This window comes from Sceloporus undulatus, chromosome 1 (genome assembly GCF_019175285.1).
Source record: "Sceloporus undulatus isolate JIND9_A2432 ecotype Alabama chromosome 1, SceUnd_v1.1, whole genome shotgun sequence".
In the NCBI taxonomy this organism is placed as follows: domain Eukaryota; kingdom Metazoa; phylum Chordata; class Lepidosauria; order Squamata; family Phrynosomatidae; genus Sceloporus; species Sceloporus undulatus.
The window spans coordinates 3,359,969-3,375,727 of NC_056522.1; the positions used below are offsets into that span (position 1 = coordinate 3,359,969).

Here is a 15,759-nt window from a genome sequence, read left to right on the forward strand (position 1 = left end):
TCCGGGACTGGACGCAAACGGGTGCGCGCCGGGGGACGGAACAGGGCCTCTTGGAGGACGTATTCGTGTGCGATAAACTCCGTTTTCTGCAGCACACGCGCGCACGTGAGCGTCCTCCTTCCATCCCCAGAACGTTTAAAATTGTGTGTGCGATAAGGTCCCAAAAGAAAAATAGCAACTGGAAGCAAAAAAAGAATTCCAGAAGTGGTAGAGATGCTAACATAATGCATAAATTGAATTGTTGTGTGCCTTCAAGTTGTCTCAGATATATGACAACCTTAAGCCGAACCTATCATGGAGTCAGGGACGTAGCCAAGAGGGGGGGTTCTTGGGGTCTGGACCCCCCCTTCCATTAGAAAAATGAATGGTGTGTGCTGCTGCGCCGCCGTACCCATTATAATGGTGGCACTTAGTCTGGAACCCCCCCCCTTCCTAAAATCCTAGCTACGTCCCTGATGGAGTTTTCTTGGCAAGTTTCTTCAGAGGAGGTTTGCCACTGCCATCCTCTGAGGCTGAGAGAGTGTGACTTGCCCAAAGTCACCCAGTGGGTTTTCATGGCCAAGCCAGGAATTGAACCCTGATCTCTAGAGTCATAGTACAATGTTCAAACCGCTGCACCATGCTGGCTCTCATAAATGGAACTGCAAGCAAGATCTCTCCGTAGGATGTCCATATACAGTAACTCAGTTTAAGCAGAATACCAGATGATGATGATGATGATGATGATAGCCAATTTAGTGGAATGGCTAGAGCTTTGTACAGTAATAGCTTTCTATGTTCCTTTCTTTCATATATGGAAAGACAGAGTTATCTACACTGTAGAAATTATGCAGTTTGACGCCACTTTAACAGCCATGGCTCCATCCAGCAGAATCAGGGGATTAGTAGTTTTGTGAAGTACCAGCATTGCTTGGCAGAGAAGGCTGTAGAAACTACAAATCCCAGGTATCCATAGGATGGGACTACAGCACTTAAAGTGTCAAAATGAATTATTTCTACAGCATAGATGCATCCCATGTTGGCCCATAAATAGTGCTGTGTAGTCCAAAAAAGCTTGGAGATGTGCAAATCAACCGAGAATGGAGAAATAAAAAGTGACGCTTCAGAATAAAAAGGCATGAGAATTGCCAAGATCATTTGGCATTTCTGTTGCATCCCATCCTTCACTTCTGTCCGGTTTCATCATTTAATTAGAGGAAAGCTTGATTTGGCTGCCACTAGCTGCCTTGGAAGCTTCCAACGGAGGACGCTTTTGTATTGTGGCACGAGGACTGGCTTCTTAGGATGCAGCTGCCTGCCAACGCAGATCTTCTCCAAATGCCATCCGGGCAGCAATCACTTCAGAAGAAGACCTTCCTGTCTCCTTTGCTGGCCTGGTAGCACCATGGAAGTTGGATGCCATCAGGAAAACCTGGGCATTTAGCACTGGGTTTGCAGGCAGAACACCAAAAGGAAGTGCTGAATATGTCCCAAGCTACATCCGTGGCAAAGAGGATGCTGGACTGATGCAACCGCATCCCAGCTGGTCAAGAGATGACCCTGGGCACCTTGGAGATAGTTGCCAGAGGGGTTGCTGCATTGCCAATGGGAGAGGAAGCCATGAAGCTTTCTTGAGATGGAGGGAGCCAGGCCAGAATTATTATAAAAAGGAAGCAAAAACTGAGGAGCACCCAATGAAATCTGAAGAGGAAACTGGAGATGTGTCTCAAGAGGCTCAAATGACAGTGGTTTTATTAGTACAACGGATCCTTGGTATCTGATAGGGTTTGGTTCCAGGATCCCCTGTGGATACCAAAATCCATAGATGCTCAAGTCCCATTAAGTACAATGTATAAAATGGCAAGATCAGGGTTTTCTCACTGGATTTTTCAAAAAGCTATTTTCAAGCTGTGGATGATTGAATCCATGGAAATAAAATTGATCGAAAAAGAGGGCTGAGTGTACTTTGTTTGCTGTGCGCTACTTCGGAGTTGGGAGGCAAGCATGTTATACACTGAATAAAGAGATATATTGCAAAAGGGGGGCTTTATAGCTGCCATTGCCACAGCCACCGTCATCCTCTTCAGAATCACCATCATTAATTCAATGAAAGAATTTGCAGTTGGCCCTCCATATCCAGATTCTCCAACCATGGATTCAAACAGTAGAAATGCTTCTACTACATTTCTATATACTCCATACATGACTTTAGCTAATCTGCAAAGGCTGCATCTGCACTGCAGAAATGATGCACTTTAAAAACGTTTGAACAATCATTAGAATCATTTAAGAAGGATTGGGAACCATTAATCACCTTTTTTTAATAAGGAAAAAGGGAAATTTATGGCAATTGCTTTTGATTAAACTAGGAGTCCCTAAATATGGTAATTGATGTGTAAATATAAATTTGTTTTAAGTATGTATTTTCTAATAGCTATATACTATGGATAGACTTGGTTCAAGCAAATGTTAAATCAAGACTGATTAAGAATATATTTGAAATATACAGAAGTTTGGGGTCAGCTGAACATGGTTGACTGAGAGAGAGCTTTTTAAAAAATAGATATTACACAGAAGACCAGAAGATATATGTAGAAGTCACTGTCATTCTACTATTAGTGTCGCTATTTAATGTTGACTTTTGTTTTAAAGTGTTTTTGAAAAGAAATAAAAACTATTTCATTTTTTAAAAAATGCTTGGACAACCATGGCTCGAAGCTCATGGGATTCTGGGATTTGTAGTTTTGTGGGATATTTATGCCTTCTTTGTCAGAGAGCTCTGGGCTCACAACAAACTCCAAATCCCAGGATTCCATACCATTGAGCCATGGCAGTTAAAGCAGTGCTAAACTGCTTTATTTCTGCAGTGCAGATGCGGGCAAAGGCTCATAGGCTTGCTAGCAAAAAGTTCTCTTTTATTGATTCGGCTGCCAGCGGTTGTGGCAGAGATGGGAATTGTAACCAACACATCTGGAATCATGAGGATGAGGAAGGCTGCACACACCAGACAATAAACCCCTTTCAGAAGAAGCCAAGAAATCTCCAGCAAAGACAGGACAGCCGCCAATGCCAAGAAACAGGACAAAGCATCACATGTTTAATGCCTGGCTCTGAAATGGGGGGGAGTTTTAAAGCCGAAAATGGGCATCAAATGGCTGGCTTCACTCCTGCATTATAGCCAAGTTATTATGAACCATGGTCTCATGTTTCTCCAAACATTCCCTTTCCTGTTGTCATTCTTTTTATTTTCTTATCCTTTTTTGCAGGAGATGGGTAGGTTTCATGTTTTTAATGCACTCCCAAGATCTGTCCACTTAGAGCCAGGTGCGAAATGTGCACAAACACATACGCAGATATCTGATTTAAAGGCAAGTGTGCTGCACTACTAACAGTTTTGTTCTGAATCCCAGAAGGATGCAGCTAATCACTTAATATACTGTGTGTGTGTGTGTGTGTGTGTCTGTGTGTGTGTGTTATCATCATTCAGACTTTAAAGGACTGCCAAAAAAATTATAAAGATATAAAGCAATAAAGGAAAATAATATCACAACCCTCCGAGATCATCTTGACTGACCCTGTCTCCACGCTTACAATGTGATTTTCAACATAACTAATAACTTAAAAGAACAAACAAACCCCCAAATGGCAGGGATCCCATTAATATGGAAGTTAATTACAATGGGTTAATGGATGGATTACTATTGAATTACTAAACAGGTTTTTTAAAAGTTCAGGTTGAATCTCCCTTGTTCAAAATGCTTGGGACCAGAAGTTATTTTAGATTTTTTCAGATTTTGGAATAGGTGAATATCTATAATGAGCTATATAATGGAGGCAGGTGGTGTACTGGTTTGAGCGTTGGACTATAAGACTCAGGAGACCAGGGTTCGGATCCCTGCTTCGCCATGTAAACCCACTGGGTAACCTTGGTCAAGTCACAAGCTCTCAGCCTTAGAGGATGGCAATGAGAAATCCAATCTGAATGAACTTGTCAAGAAAACCACATGGTTGCTTCTGTTTTCTTGTTGTGTGCCTTCAAGTCATTTCCGACTTATAGCGACACTAAGGGAAACCTATCATGGGGTTTTCTTGACAAGATTTGTTCAGAGGGGCTTTGCCATTGCCTTCTTCTGAGGCTGAGAGAGTGTGACTTGCCCAAAGTTACCCAGTGAGTTCACACGGCTGAGCCAGAATTTGAACCCTGGGCTCCTGAGTTATAGTCCACTGTTCAAACCACTGCTCCATGCTGGGTCTCTGGTTCCCCTTAGGGTTGCCATAAGTCAGAAATGACTTGAAAGCACACAACAACAACAACAACAATGACAATCAGATATCATGGAGATGGGAAACAAGCCTCAACATGAACTTCATTTATGCTTCATATACGCCTTACGCACCTCGCCTGACGGTCATTTGGTACAGAATATTCTTAATACTTTTTTTCATGAAAGAAAAGTTTGCGCACCCTGAACCACCAGAAAGCAAAAGAGTGACCGTCTCAGCAGCCACCAATGTGGACAATTTGGGATTTGGGAATATTTTGGAGTTCCAGATGCAAAAGACTCAAGCCGATGGCATAACTGCAAAGGAGGACAAGGCTCTGTACAATGCAGGACCTTCAAGAAAAATGAAGGATATCATCACAAAATAAAAGCTAAAAACACTCATATGAAAACCTTCCTGTTCCAACAGGCATTCCCCGAATAAAAATCCTGTGGGCCTCCCTCCTCTTCCGTGGCCAAGAGGTTGGGCTATGGGGCTTTTTTGCCTGTTATTTTTCTTGTTGTAAGATGGCTTTGATATTCTGTATTTTAAGGTTTTTGTATGAATGTTTTAACTTTTGTTGTAAGCCGCCCTGATCACAGGAAGGAGCGGGATAGAAATAAAAACTTTATTTATTATTATTATTTATTCATATAAATATAAATCCATGTTTCTTAGTCAGGACATTTTGCAATTCCTCCTGGAAAGAAGGTTGCAATGTAGGACCTGTCCTGGAAAAGGAGAACATCTGGTCACTTTGCAGCTGTACCTTGACGTTTCCCCCAGACTTTCTATTGTGAAGCAACAACACTTCCTTGAACTCTCTGCCAGGAAACACGGAAGCAGCACTGACAACCTGCTGAAACATTCTCAAGTATGCACTCAGATAACTTAAGGTCCCATATAGAATCACAGAACCATAGAGTTAGAAGAGACCTCTAGGGTCATCCAGTCCAAACCCCTTCTGACATGCAGGAACTCTCAATCAAAGCATCCTGCAGATGGCCATCCAGCCTCCCTTTAAATACCTCCAAAGAAGGAGACACCACCATTCTTCAAGACAGCATCTTCTACTATCCAACAGCTCTTATTATCAAGAGGTTCTTCCGAATGTTGAGGTAGAATCTCTTTTCCTGCACTTGCATCCATTGCTCCAGGTCCTGCTTTCTGGAGCAGCAGAAAACAAGCTTGCTCCCTCATCAATATGACATCCCTTCACATTTTTAAATAGGGCTTTCATGTCACCTCTTCACCTTCTCTTCTCCAGGCTAAACATCCCCAGCTCCCTAAGGACTTTATCACATGGGGGGGGGGGGGGGGAATGAGAGATATGTGACCATAAATGGAGACACAATAGCATGAGCTGTCACAGTTTAAATGGTGATTATCCCATGAAAATCGCACAACCACAATTAAAACGTAATTAACATTTTCACACACAGAGCGGTAAAAGAGCCATTATCCCAAGAATAACCAGGTAACAAACAGCAACAAAGCACACATGGGATTTTCCCCATGAATGATTTGTTGCTGTTTATTGCCTGGTTATTCCTGGGATAATGGCACTTAAATTGCTTTTCCTTGAGACGTCGTGCAAAAAACCTTTATCGCTACTGCATGATTTTCATGGGATATTCCCGTTTATACATCCAATTGTCCCCGTGTGATAAAGTCCTAAGTCACTTTTCATAGGGCATGGTTTACAGACCCTTTTGGTCGCCCTTCTCTGGACATGCTCCCGCTTCTCAACATTGTGGTGCCCAGAGCTTTTTGAATTGTGGTGCCCATATAAATAATGAGAAAGCGTGCAAACCACCAACGTAGGTGCCATTCAAAGAAAAGGGAGATAAGACTTTCCCATGCACACAGAACCAAGGAGGTATCAAAAGTCTCCAACTCACCATGGCAGAAAAGATCTCAAGCCCAAAGCCAAAGCACTCCAAGGTTTACACCAGATTTAAGACGACTCTTGGGAATCTTCTGAAAAATTGAACGCAGCTCCTAAGCTCTATCTGGGTTGCTTTCCAAGCCAGTCCGAGATTTAACCTGAGTCCATCTACTCCTTGATAGGTCCAGCTACATATTGGATGGACGTACAGACGGGCGTCTGTACTTTCCCATTTACACACGCAAGACTTGGGAGTGCTGCTTTCTTTTCTTTTTTTGCAGCGGTGCTGCGGCGGCGACGTATGTTTTCAATTTACTTAACTTCCGTGGAATGCTAGGGACTGACCAAGAGAGAGATCTGGTTTTAAAAGAGAAACAGAAGGCCAAGACACAAGTGTTGAAAACTCAGAAGGAACACGCTGTTCTCTCGGTCGGTTACAAACAGAGCTGCCGCGGCCATTTGACATTGGCTTTGCCAGCCAGCGAGTATTATAGAATAATAGAGCTGGGAGGACCCCAAGATAATCTAGACCAACCCCAGATTATTCTAGATAAAATGAGAGAAAAGAATGGCGCTCAGGATTTTTTAAACCGTCCATTTTAGGCTATCTGCACTGCAGAAATAATGCAGTTCAACATCGCTTTAACTGGCCACGGCTCCAACCTATGGAGTCCTGGGATTTGTAGTTTGTTGTGGCACCAGAGCTCTCTGATAGAGAAAGATACATAGCTCACAAAACCAAACTAGGTTATACTTCTGCATCTACACTGCAGAATTAAAGCAGTTTGACACTGCTTTAACTGCCACAGTGCAATGCTAGGGAGTCCTGGGGTTTTTAGTTTTGTGAGATGCTTAGCCTTCTCTGTCAGAGAGCTCCGGTGCCACAACTACAAATTACAAATCCCAGGATTCCACAGCATTGAGCCATGGCAGTTAAATAGCGGTGTCAAACTGCATTATTTCTGCAGTTTGGAATCAGCCAAAGCAGAATAATCCCCAGTTGAAAGCTTCATTACAGATGGGGAAAGAGGATTTGGTCAGTTGTGGTTGTGACATTTGTCAGAAAAGATAAACAGGTTATACCACTTTCTTGTGCAAAAGCATCTTATTCTAAAGAGATAGAATGTGTGTTCTGTTACACTCTGCCTGGGTTAGTGTACCTAAGGGGAAAAGTGGAAGTATGTGACCGTTCATGCTATTGTGTCTCCATTTATGGTCACATAACTCTCATTTGAAAAGTTGGTGCTGGAGGCAAAGAGTTGTTGTGAAGCAACAACACTTCCTTGAACGATCTCCTATCAGGAAAACCTCCAGCAGCTGTAACAACAGAGACTGCCAAAAAAGAAGACAAATAAATGGGTTTTAGAGCAAAGTGTAGCAGTTTGAGTGCAGGACTAGGACTCTGGAAGATCAGGGTTCGAATCCCTGCTCAGCCATGGAAACCCACTGAGTGACGTTTCGCAAGTCACCTGCTTTCAGCCTCAAAAGAAGGCAATGACAAATCTCTGGAGTTTATCACACGGGGGGACAATTGGAAGTATAAGCAGTGATTAAGCCATTATTATCGCACAATTGTGCTAATGGTTTTCACACGATGTCATGTTCAAAGTGATATTATCCTGTGAATAACCTATTATTGTCACGCAATTGTGCTAATGGTTTTCACATGACGTTGTGTTCAAAGTGATATTATCCCGTGAATGGTTTTCACATGACGTCTAGGTGAAATATAATTAAAGTGCCATTAACCTGTGAATAACCAGGCAAGAAACAGCAGCAAATCATTCACAGGATTTTCCCATGAATGACTTTTGGCTGTTTATTGTCTGGTTTCACTCCAGTTTCTCAATGTCCGTTTTGAATTGTGGTGACCAGAATTGGACACAGTATTCCAGGTGGGGCCTGACAGCTTTCATGCCATCCACAGATGTTGGCGAAACATCAGGAATAAACTCTTCTAGAGCATGGCCACATAGTCCAAAAAACCCACAAAAAACTACAATTATTATTGTTAATTGCAATCAGGTTGACTTTTACTTAGAAAGACACCGCGAATGAGAGGCCACCAAGTCGCTTCTCATCAACAGCCCTGCTCAAGTCTTGCAAACTCAGGGCAGCCAGAACTTCCTTGATCATAGAATCATAGAATCCAGGAGTTGGAAGAAACCTCAAGCGCTATCCAGTCCAGCCTATTGATGATATTTACCTGTTTTGTAAACAGGTAAAGCCCACTTCTAATAGAAAATCCTGGTATATTGAAGATCTTCGCAAAATGAAGCGAGCCGTGCAACGACTTGAGCGCTGCTGGCAGAAACATCAGCGCTTGTCCGACAAGAAACTCCATGAGAATCTTTTGTATTCCTATGGAGTGGCAATAGGTGCAGCTAAGAACTTGTTCTATGCTGCACGTATTGCGTCTGCAAAGTCCCGTCCAGCAGAGCTGTTCAGGGTGGTGAGGGAGCTGACTCAGCTGCCCCCCGCCACGAACCCTATACTAGAACCAACTAAAGCCTGCTGTGACGATTTTAAAAACTTCTTTGCAGATAAAATCTCTCAGATAAGGGCTGATCTTGACGCCGGCATTACAACAGAAACGATGCAAGAGATATCCAGCACTTCCGTAGACTGTGTTAAACTGGATCATTTTGAGTCTGTAAATACAGATGAAGTGGACAAGCTGCTTGGAAGTGTTAGGAAGAGAACATGCACTCTCGATCCATGCCCCTCTTGGTTGACCACCCAAGGAGGAGATGCAGTAATTACACTATTACAACTTATAATAAATGCATCCTTCAGGGAGGGCAAATTCCCATCTGAATTGAAGTTAGCAGTGGTTAAACCGCTGTTGAAAAACCCTCCCTAGACCTCCTGGTGAGAAACAACTATAGACCAGTCTCCCATTTACCATTTCTAGGCAAGGTAATCGAGAGAGCGGTTGCCTTCCAACTCCAAGCAGTCTTGGATGAAACCGATTATCTGGACCCATTTCAAACCGGCTTCAGAGCGGGATACGGAGTGGAGACTGCCATGGTCGCCTTAGTCGATGATCTCTGTCTGGACATCGACAGGGGAAGTGTGACCTTGTTGGTGCTATTGGACATCTCAGCGGCTTTCAATACCATTGACCACGGTATCCTTCTGGAGTGCCTGAGGGAGTTGGGCATCGGGGACACTGCGCTCCAGTGGTTCCGTTCCTATCTCTCGGGTAGATTCCAGATGGTGAAGCTGGGAGACAGCTGCTCCTCTAAGAGGGAGCTGACATCTGGTGTCCCCCAAGGCGCCATTCTGTCTCCCATGCTATTTAACATTTACATGAAACCACTGGGAGAGATCATCCGGAGAGATGGGACGCGGTGTTATCTGTACGCTGGTGACACCCAAATATGTTTCTCTATGTCTCTGACTGATTCAGTGACTAAGGATGGCGTCTCTCCTCTGAATGCCTGCCTGGAGTCAGTAATGGGCTGGATGAGGGAAAACAAACTCAGTTTGCATCCAGAGAAAACAGAAGTGCTGGTGATAGGTTCCCCAGGCCCGGGGAAGGAAGTTTGTCCACCTGTCCTGGACAGGGTCACACTTCCGCTGAAGGACGAAGTTCGCAGTCTAGGAGTACTTCTGGACTCGTCCCTGCAATTGACATCTCAAGTAGATGTGACGGTCAGAGGTGCTTGCTATCAACTTCGGTTGATACGCCAACTGCGACCCTACCTGGGCCAAAGGGACCTTGAAACTGTGGTACATGCTCTGGAAACCTCTCGGTTATATTTCTGTAATGCGCTCTACATGGGGCTAACCTTGTACCAAGTTTGGAAGCTACAGTTAGTGCAAAATATGGCAGCCAGATTGGTCACCGGCTCATCAAGGTTTGACCATATTACACCTATTTTGAAAGATCTTCATTGGCTTCCCATTCACTTCCGGGCACAGTACAAGGTGTTGGTTATTACCTTTAAAGCCCTATATGGCTTGGGCCCAGGTTACTTACGGAACTGCATCTCCCTATATAATCCGCCCTGCACCCTCAGAACATCAGGAAAGAATTTAATGGAAACAACGTCTACTAAATATGTGTCAGCCTTGCAAAGGGCCTTTACTACAGCGGCTCTGAGATTGTGGAACAGCCTCCCAGAGGAGATTCACTTGATAACCTCCCTGGAGTCATTCAGAAAGGCAGTTAAAACAGAACTTTTCCATTGAGCAAAGCCCCCTGATATGACATGACCAAGAATTTTCTGCTGCCTTATGTCTGTTGAATTTATTAATTGTTTAATTGTTGACGTTTTTAATTAATTAATGGTTTTAATGGTTTACATGTGTAGGAATAGTATTGTATGTTTCTCTAATTTCAAGTAGTCTGTAACCCCGCTTCGATCCATTGGGAGAGGCGGGGAAACATAAATATATTATTATTATTATTATTATTATTATTATTATGTGGTCTTCCTCTTTTCCAAGTAGCTTCAACCTCACCAAGCATTACAGACTTTTCTAGGGAGTCACATCTTCTCATATGGCCAACCTCAGCTTAATAGTCTTGGCTCCTAGGGAGAGCTCAGGCTTGACTTGCTCTTGAGCACATTTACAGTCTGCCCTTTGTTTACACGGGGGATCCATTCCGGACTCCCCGCATAAAGGAAATTACATGTATGCTTGAGTCCCATTTAAATGAATGGGGCTCATGCACACGGTGGCGCATCATTGGTCCCTATGGGACGTGCTGCCCCTTCCTCCCTGCGTTCCCCGTGTGGCTTTCAGCATATGCCGAAAGCTGCACGATGCGTACCCACATATAACCCAGGGCCCTGTATTTGTCTTTTTGGTAGCTGCAGAACTCTCCTTCAGCACCACATCGTAAATGAGTTGTTTTTCTTCCTATCCGCTTTCTTAACTGTCCTGCTTTCATAACTATACATAGAAATGGGAAATACGATGGCATGGACAATCCTGACTTTAGTATTCAATTCAATATCTTGACACTTCAGGATCTCATCTGATCCTTCATAGCTGCCCTTCCGAATACTAGTCTTTTTCTGTCCCCTTGACTGCGGTCTCCATTCTGATTAAAAACTGAGGAAAGGTATGGGGAGTCTTGAACTATTTCAACGTCTTTATCGTCCACTTTAAAGTTATGTAAACCATCTGTAGTCATGATTTTTGTTTTCTTAACCCTGCCTTTTCACTCTCTTCCTTGGCTTTCTTCAGTAGTAGCAACAAGTCTTTGCTCTTTTCCATTAGCAGAATGGTGTCGTTTGCTTATCTTTAAACTGTTGTTGTTCCTTCCTCTAGTTTTCATGCCTCCTTTGTCCAAATCTAACCCCGCTTTCTGTATGGTAGATTCTTCATATCAGTGAAACAGAGAGGATGATGAAATGCAGCCTTGTCTGACACTTCCCCTTCTCTTTCTCCATATTCGGCCGTGACAGTGATCTCCCGTCCAGAGTTACATGTCAGAACAAGCAAAGGCAAGTTATAAATATGACAAAGAAAGAAAGAAAGAAATCTGGTGGGTCACTGTGGGCAACAGTTATGGACTAAATGCTGGGCTTTTGTTAGCTGAAATGCCAACATAGAACCAAATGGTGTGAGTCCAGCCTATCTTGAAATAACAGCTGATAAGAGATGAGCATGTGTTACTCCCAAAGACTGGGGTCCCTACCAACTCTTTTGGCGTCTCCTTAAATGTCAGGGGAAATGCTTAACTCAAGGAAGTGTCTGAGAAGCTGGGTAACCTGAGTCATGGAATCACAGAAACAAAGAGTTGGAAGAGACCTCAAGGGCCATCCATTCCAACCCCCTTCTGCCATGCAGGAACTCTCAATCAAAGCATCCCCAACAGATGTCCATCCAGCCTCCCTTTAAAGACCTCCAAAGAAGAAGACGCCACCATTTTCCAAGGGAATGACTTCCACTGCTGGACAGCTCTTACTATCAGGAGGTTCTTCCTAATGTTGAAGTGGAATTTCTTTTCCTGGAGCTTGCATCCATTGCTCTGGGTCCCATTCTCTAGAGCAGCAGAAAACAAGCTTGCTCCCTCCTCAATATGACATCCCTTCAAATATTTAAACAGGGCTCTCATATCACCTCTTAACCTTCTCTTTTCCAGACTAAACATTTGCAGTTCCCTGAGTCTCTCCTCATAGGGCTTTATGGTTTCAGACCCTTCACCATTTTATTTGCCTTCCTTTGGACACGCTCCAGTTTCCCGACATCCTTTTTGAATTGTGGTGCTGAGTACTGGACAGAGTAAGTGCTTTTTCACAGATTAGAAAACGCTCCCTCGGAGAATGGTGGTGTCTCCTTCTTTGGAGGATGACTTTAAATAAAGGTTGGATGGCCCTCTGTCAGGGATGCTTTGGTTGAATGTTCCTGCATGGCAGAAAGGGGTTGGACTGGATCAGGGCCCTTGGGTCCCTTCCAACTCTAGCATTCTATGGCCTGGTACATACCGCCAAGAAGCGGCGTCCAGGCGGCGATTCTAGGGTTAGGGACTGCGCAGCAACCGCACAGTGCCTAACCCCAGGGCAGCGCATCATTGTCGTCGTAATGGCGGCCTCTTACGTTACAAGTGCGCCAATGCACTTACTCGCGGGTAAGTGGCTATTAGGACTACAGTGTTGGATTCTATAGGAACCCAGAGCTGACAGAAGGGCCAGGCTGGATGGATGCCCTCAACACAAAGGAGGACATGGCATTGCCAAATGGAGGACCTGCCAGCAAAAATGGGAGACCTCACACACACACACACGCTAAAAACACATCATATAAATTCATGCTTCCTGGTCATGCTCAGAATGGAGGACATTTTGGAATTCCTCCTGGACAGAAGGTTGGAACGTAGGAAGAGTCCTGGGAAAGGAGGGCAACCCTAAGCCAACCCAATGGCAGAGTTTTCTTGGCCAGTTTCTTGAGAGGAGGGTGTGCCATTGCCATCCTCTGTGGCTGAGAGAGTGGGACTTCCACAGCATTGGGCCATGGCAATTAAGGCCTCATTCCCACTACCTTTTAAACCGGATTGCAGTTTGGTTTGAACCGGTTCAAATGACTCTGGTTCCCACTTGAACCGAATCGCCGAAGCGATTTGGGTGGGGGGCATGTGCTAGGCCCATTTAACCTGCGTCTTTTTGGCACTGATGTTTTCCGCATCTTTTTGGATAAATCAAATCCATGCGAGTGAGAACCAGATGCGGATCAGAATCAATTTAAATTTGCCCTTCGGCCGGCTGGAGCAGGTCCATTTCCAATCGATTCGTGCATGAATGTGAATCACAAGTGGATTATGTTAGAGGGGGAAAATGTGATCGGGGCAAAGGTAGTGGGAACCACACTCCGCTGTCAAATCGATTCATCAATTCAGATTGCTCACCAATTTATCTGTAAGGCCCTTATCACACGAGAGAAATTAGAAGTTATCCCAGGGTCAATGTGAAGGCAATGCAGGGGCAATCATGGGGTTTCAATCAGGAGCCATCCTAAACACAATCAGGGGTCATTCCAGGGTTAGCTAAATCCTCCCCCCCCCCCGAATTTACCTAACCCTGGAATGACTCCCGATTGTGTTTAGGATGGCTCCTGATTGCGTTTGGCGCCGTGTGATAAACAAACTTGAAACCCCATGATTGCCCCTGCATTGCCTTCACACTGACCCTGGGATAACTTTGATTTCTGCTCCTGTGATAAGGGCCTAAGTGGGAACCAGGCCTCAGACTGGATTATTTCTGCAGTGCAGACACAGCCAGAGACACTTTGATTTAAGTAGGCTTACGTTCTCAGTTGTTCTTGTTTCCAACTGATAGCAACCCTAAAGCTGGCGGTCATGAGGTTTTCTTGGCAAGTTTATTCAGAGGAGGCTTGCCATTGCCTTCCTCTGAGGCTGAGAGAGAATTCGAACCCTGGTCTCCAGAGTCATAGTCCAACGCTCAAACCACTACGCCATGCTGCCTCTCACTTTGGGAGTCTTGCATCTATACTGCAGAACTGATGCAGTTTGAGACTGCTCTAACTGCCATGGCTCCATACTGTGGAATTCTGGGATTTGTAGTTTGTTGTGGCCCCAGAGCTCTCTCTGGCAGAGGAGGCTAAACCTCTCACAGAGCTACAGATCCCAAGATCCCATAGACTGAGCCAGGGCTGTTAAAGCGTGTCAGACTGTGTTAATTCTGCAGTGTAGATGCAGCCTCTGAGCCCTTGTTACAGCCACTTGAGTCATGACATTAAGTAGAGGCTCTAGCTCCAAGGGCAGTCTACCTTAGAGCACCTGTCCCTCAGAAAGAAACCAAGAAAGAAAGCCATTGCATCCTTTCCAGGCTTGGGGAGCGATATACAGTTTGGATGGTAGACCGACTAGATCACGGGATCCAGGATCCAGCGAGGATCTACTTCTTTGATAATAAAGGTCGGCGCTAGGACCCCGAAGCGAAGATGCGCCTCCCTCCAGTCAAGGTATAAAAGGGCGTGGCCCGGTATGTTTGACATAGGCGTGGCTTACATAGAGGGCGTGGCTTGGATGCATTGAGGGCGTTGTTTGAGCGGAGGTTCACCTCAGGCGAAAAACGTTATACAGTAGTAAGGCGCGTGATCCGTCAGTCTCTCAAAGAGGCGAGGCTTATGTGGAAGGGGCGCGGTTTTGAGGCGGGGAGGGGTGGGGCTTCCCCTGAGGCGAAAATTGTAACCATTGAGACGGGAAAGAGGCGTGGCCTAGCAGCCCTCGGGAGGGCGGGGAGTGGGCGGAGTCACATTCTAAGGCGAAAATGGCTCCCAAGGAAGGGGCGTGGCTTAGATAAAGGGGCGTGGCTTGACCACTCTCAGGCAAAATTTGCGGCCGAGGCGCTCGACTGAGGAAAGGCGGGGATGGCAGCGAAGCGGCGGCTGGTCCTGTTCGACCTCGGCGGGGTGCTGCTGGGGTCCGGCGCGCAAGGATTCCGCCGGCGCTTCGAGGAGCCGCTGCAGGGCCTTCCTGGGTGGGTAGCCCTGAAGGGAAGCGTCGTCGCCCGCCCGCGCTTATTTCCGTACGCCAAACATAGAATTTAACCGCTCCTCCTCCGCGCCCCTCCCTCCCCGAAATCATTCCTGTGTGCCTCGCGCCCGCCCGCGCACCATCCTGGAGGAGGCCTCTTGATGATGGTGATGATGAGGATGAGGATGATGATTTTAACATAAGATTTGGGTCGGAGCAGGGTTTCCTCCCTCCCTCTCGCTCTCCACTTAGGGAGACCCCGTTTCTTGTCAAGATTGACTCTTCACCACCAGCAACAAGAGTTTGGTCCCTTCTGAGGCTGAGAGAGTGTGGCTTTTGGCTTCCCTTGAGCTCCTCTGTAGAAAACAATGCGGTTCGAAGTCGCTTTAAAAGCTGCCCTGGAGCCATCGGAAACAGCTCTGGGATTTGTGGTTTGGCAGGGAAGGCTGAGGACCCTTCAAGAACTACAGATCCCAGGATTCCCAGGGATAGTGCTGCAGGGCATGAAATGGCGTCAAACTGATGATGATAATGAAATTTATTTATATGCCGCCCTCCAAACAATCAATAAAACAAACCAATAAAATACAAAAACAATGTAATCACATTATAACCCTAACCCTCCCATCAGTAACAAATAAAATACAATTAAATTAACAGTACAATAATACAAATA

At 45.2% G+C, this 15,759-nt stretch overlaps 3 protein-coding genes across 5 annotated transcripts in view; 1 reads left to right on the plus strand and 2 right to left on the minus strand.

Moving 5' to 3' along the window:
• The window catches only part of LOC121921232, a 53,095-nt gene extending 38,412 nt beyond the window's left edge, over positions 1–14,683 (minus strand). For 2 of the 3 annotated variants that reach the window (XM_042448999.1, XM_042448990.1), the window contains exon 1: positions 14,616–14,683. In XM_042448999.1, the coding sequence (XP_042304933.1) occupies positions 14,616–14,639 (24 nt within the window). In that variant the 5' untranslated portion in view covers positions 14,640–14,683. Of the gene's footprint in view, positions 1–6,143; positions 6,476–14,615 lie in introns of those variants that run through there. The other variant, XM_042449009.1, reaches the window with a different exon arrangement.
• Positions 1–15,759, minus strand: part of LOC121919807 (protein FAM71C-like) — a 1,121,343-nt gene that overhangs the window by 734,124 nt on the left and 371,460 nt on the right. The gene's annotated exons all lie outside the window — the stretch shown is intronic.
• The window catches only part of EPHX2 (epoxide hydrolase 2), a 98,206-nt gene continuing 97,356 nt past the window's right edge, over positions 14,910–15,759 (plus strand). Inside the window, exon 1 of the mRNA XM_042448768.1 lies at positions 14,910–15,087. Coding sequence (XP_042304702.1) covers positions 14,978–15,087 — 110 coding nt within the window. The 5' untranslated portion in view covers positions 14,910–14,977. The remainder of the gene's footprint in view (positions 15,088–15,759) is intronic.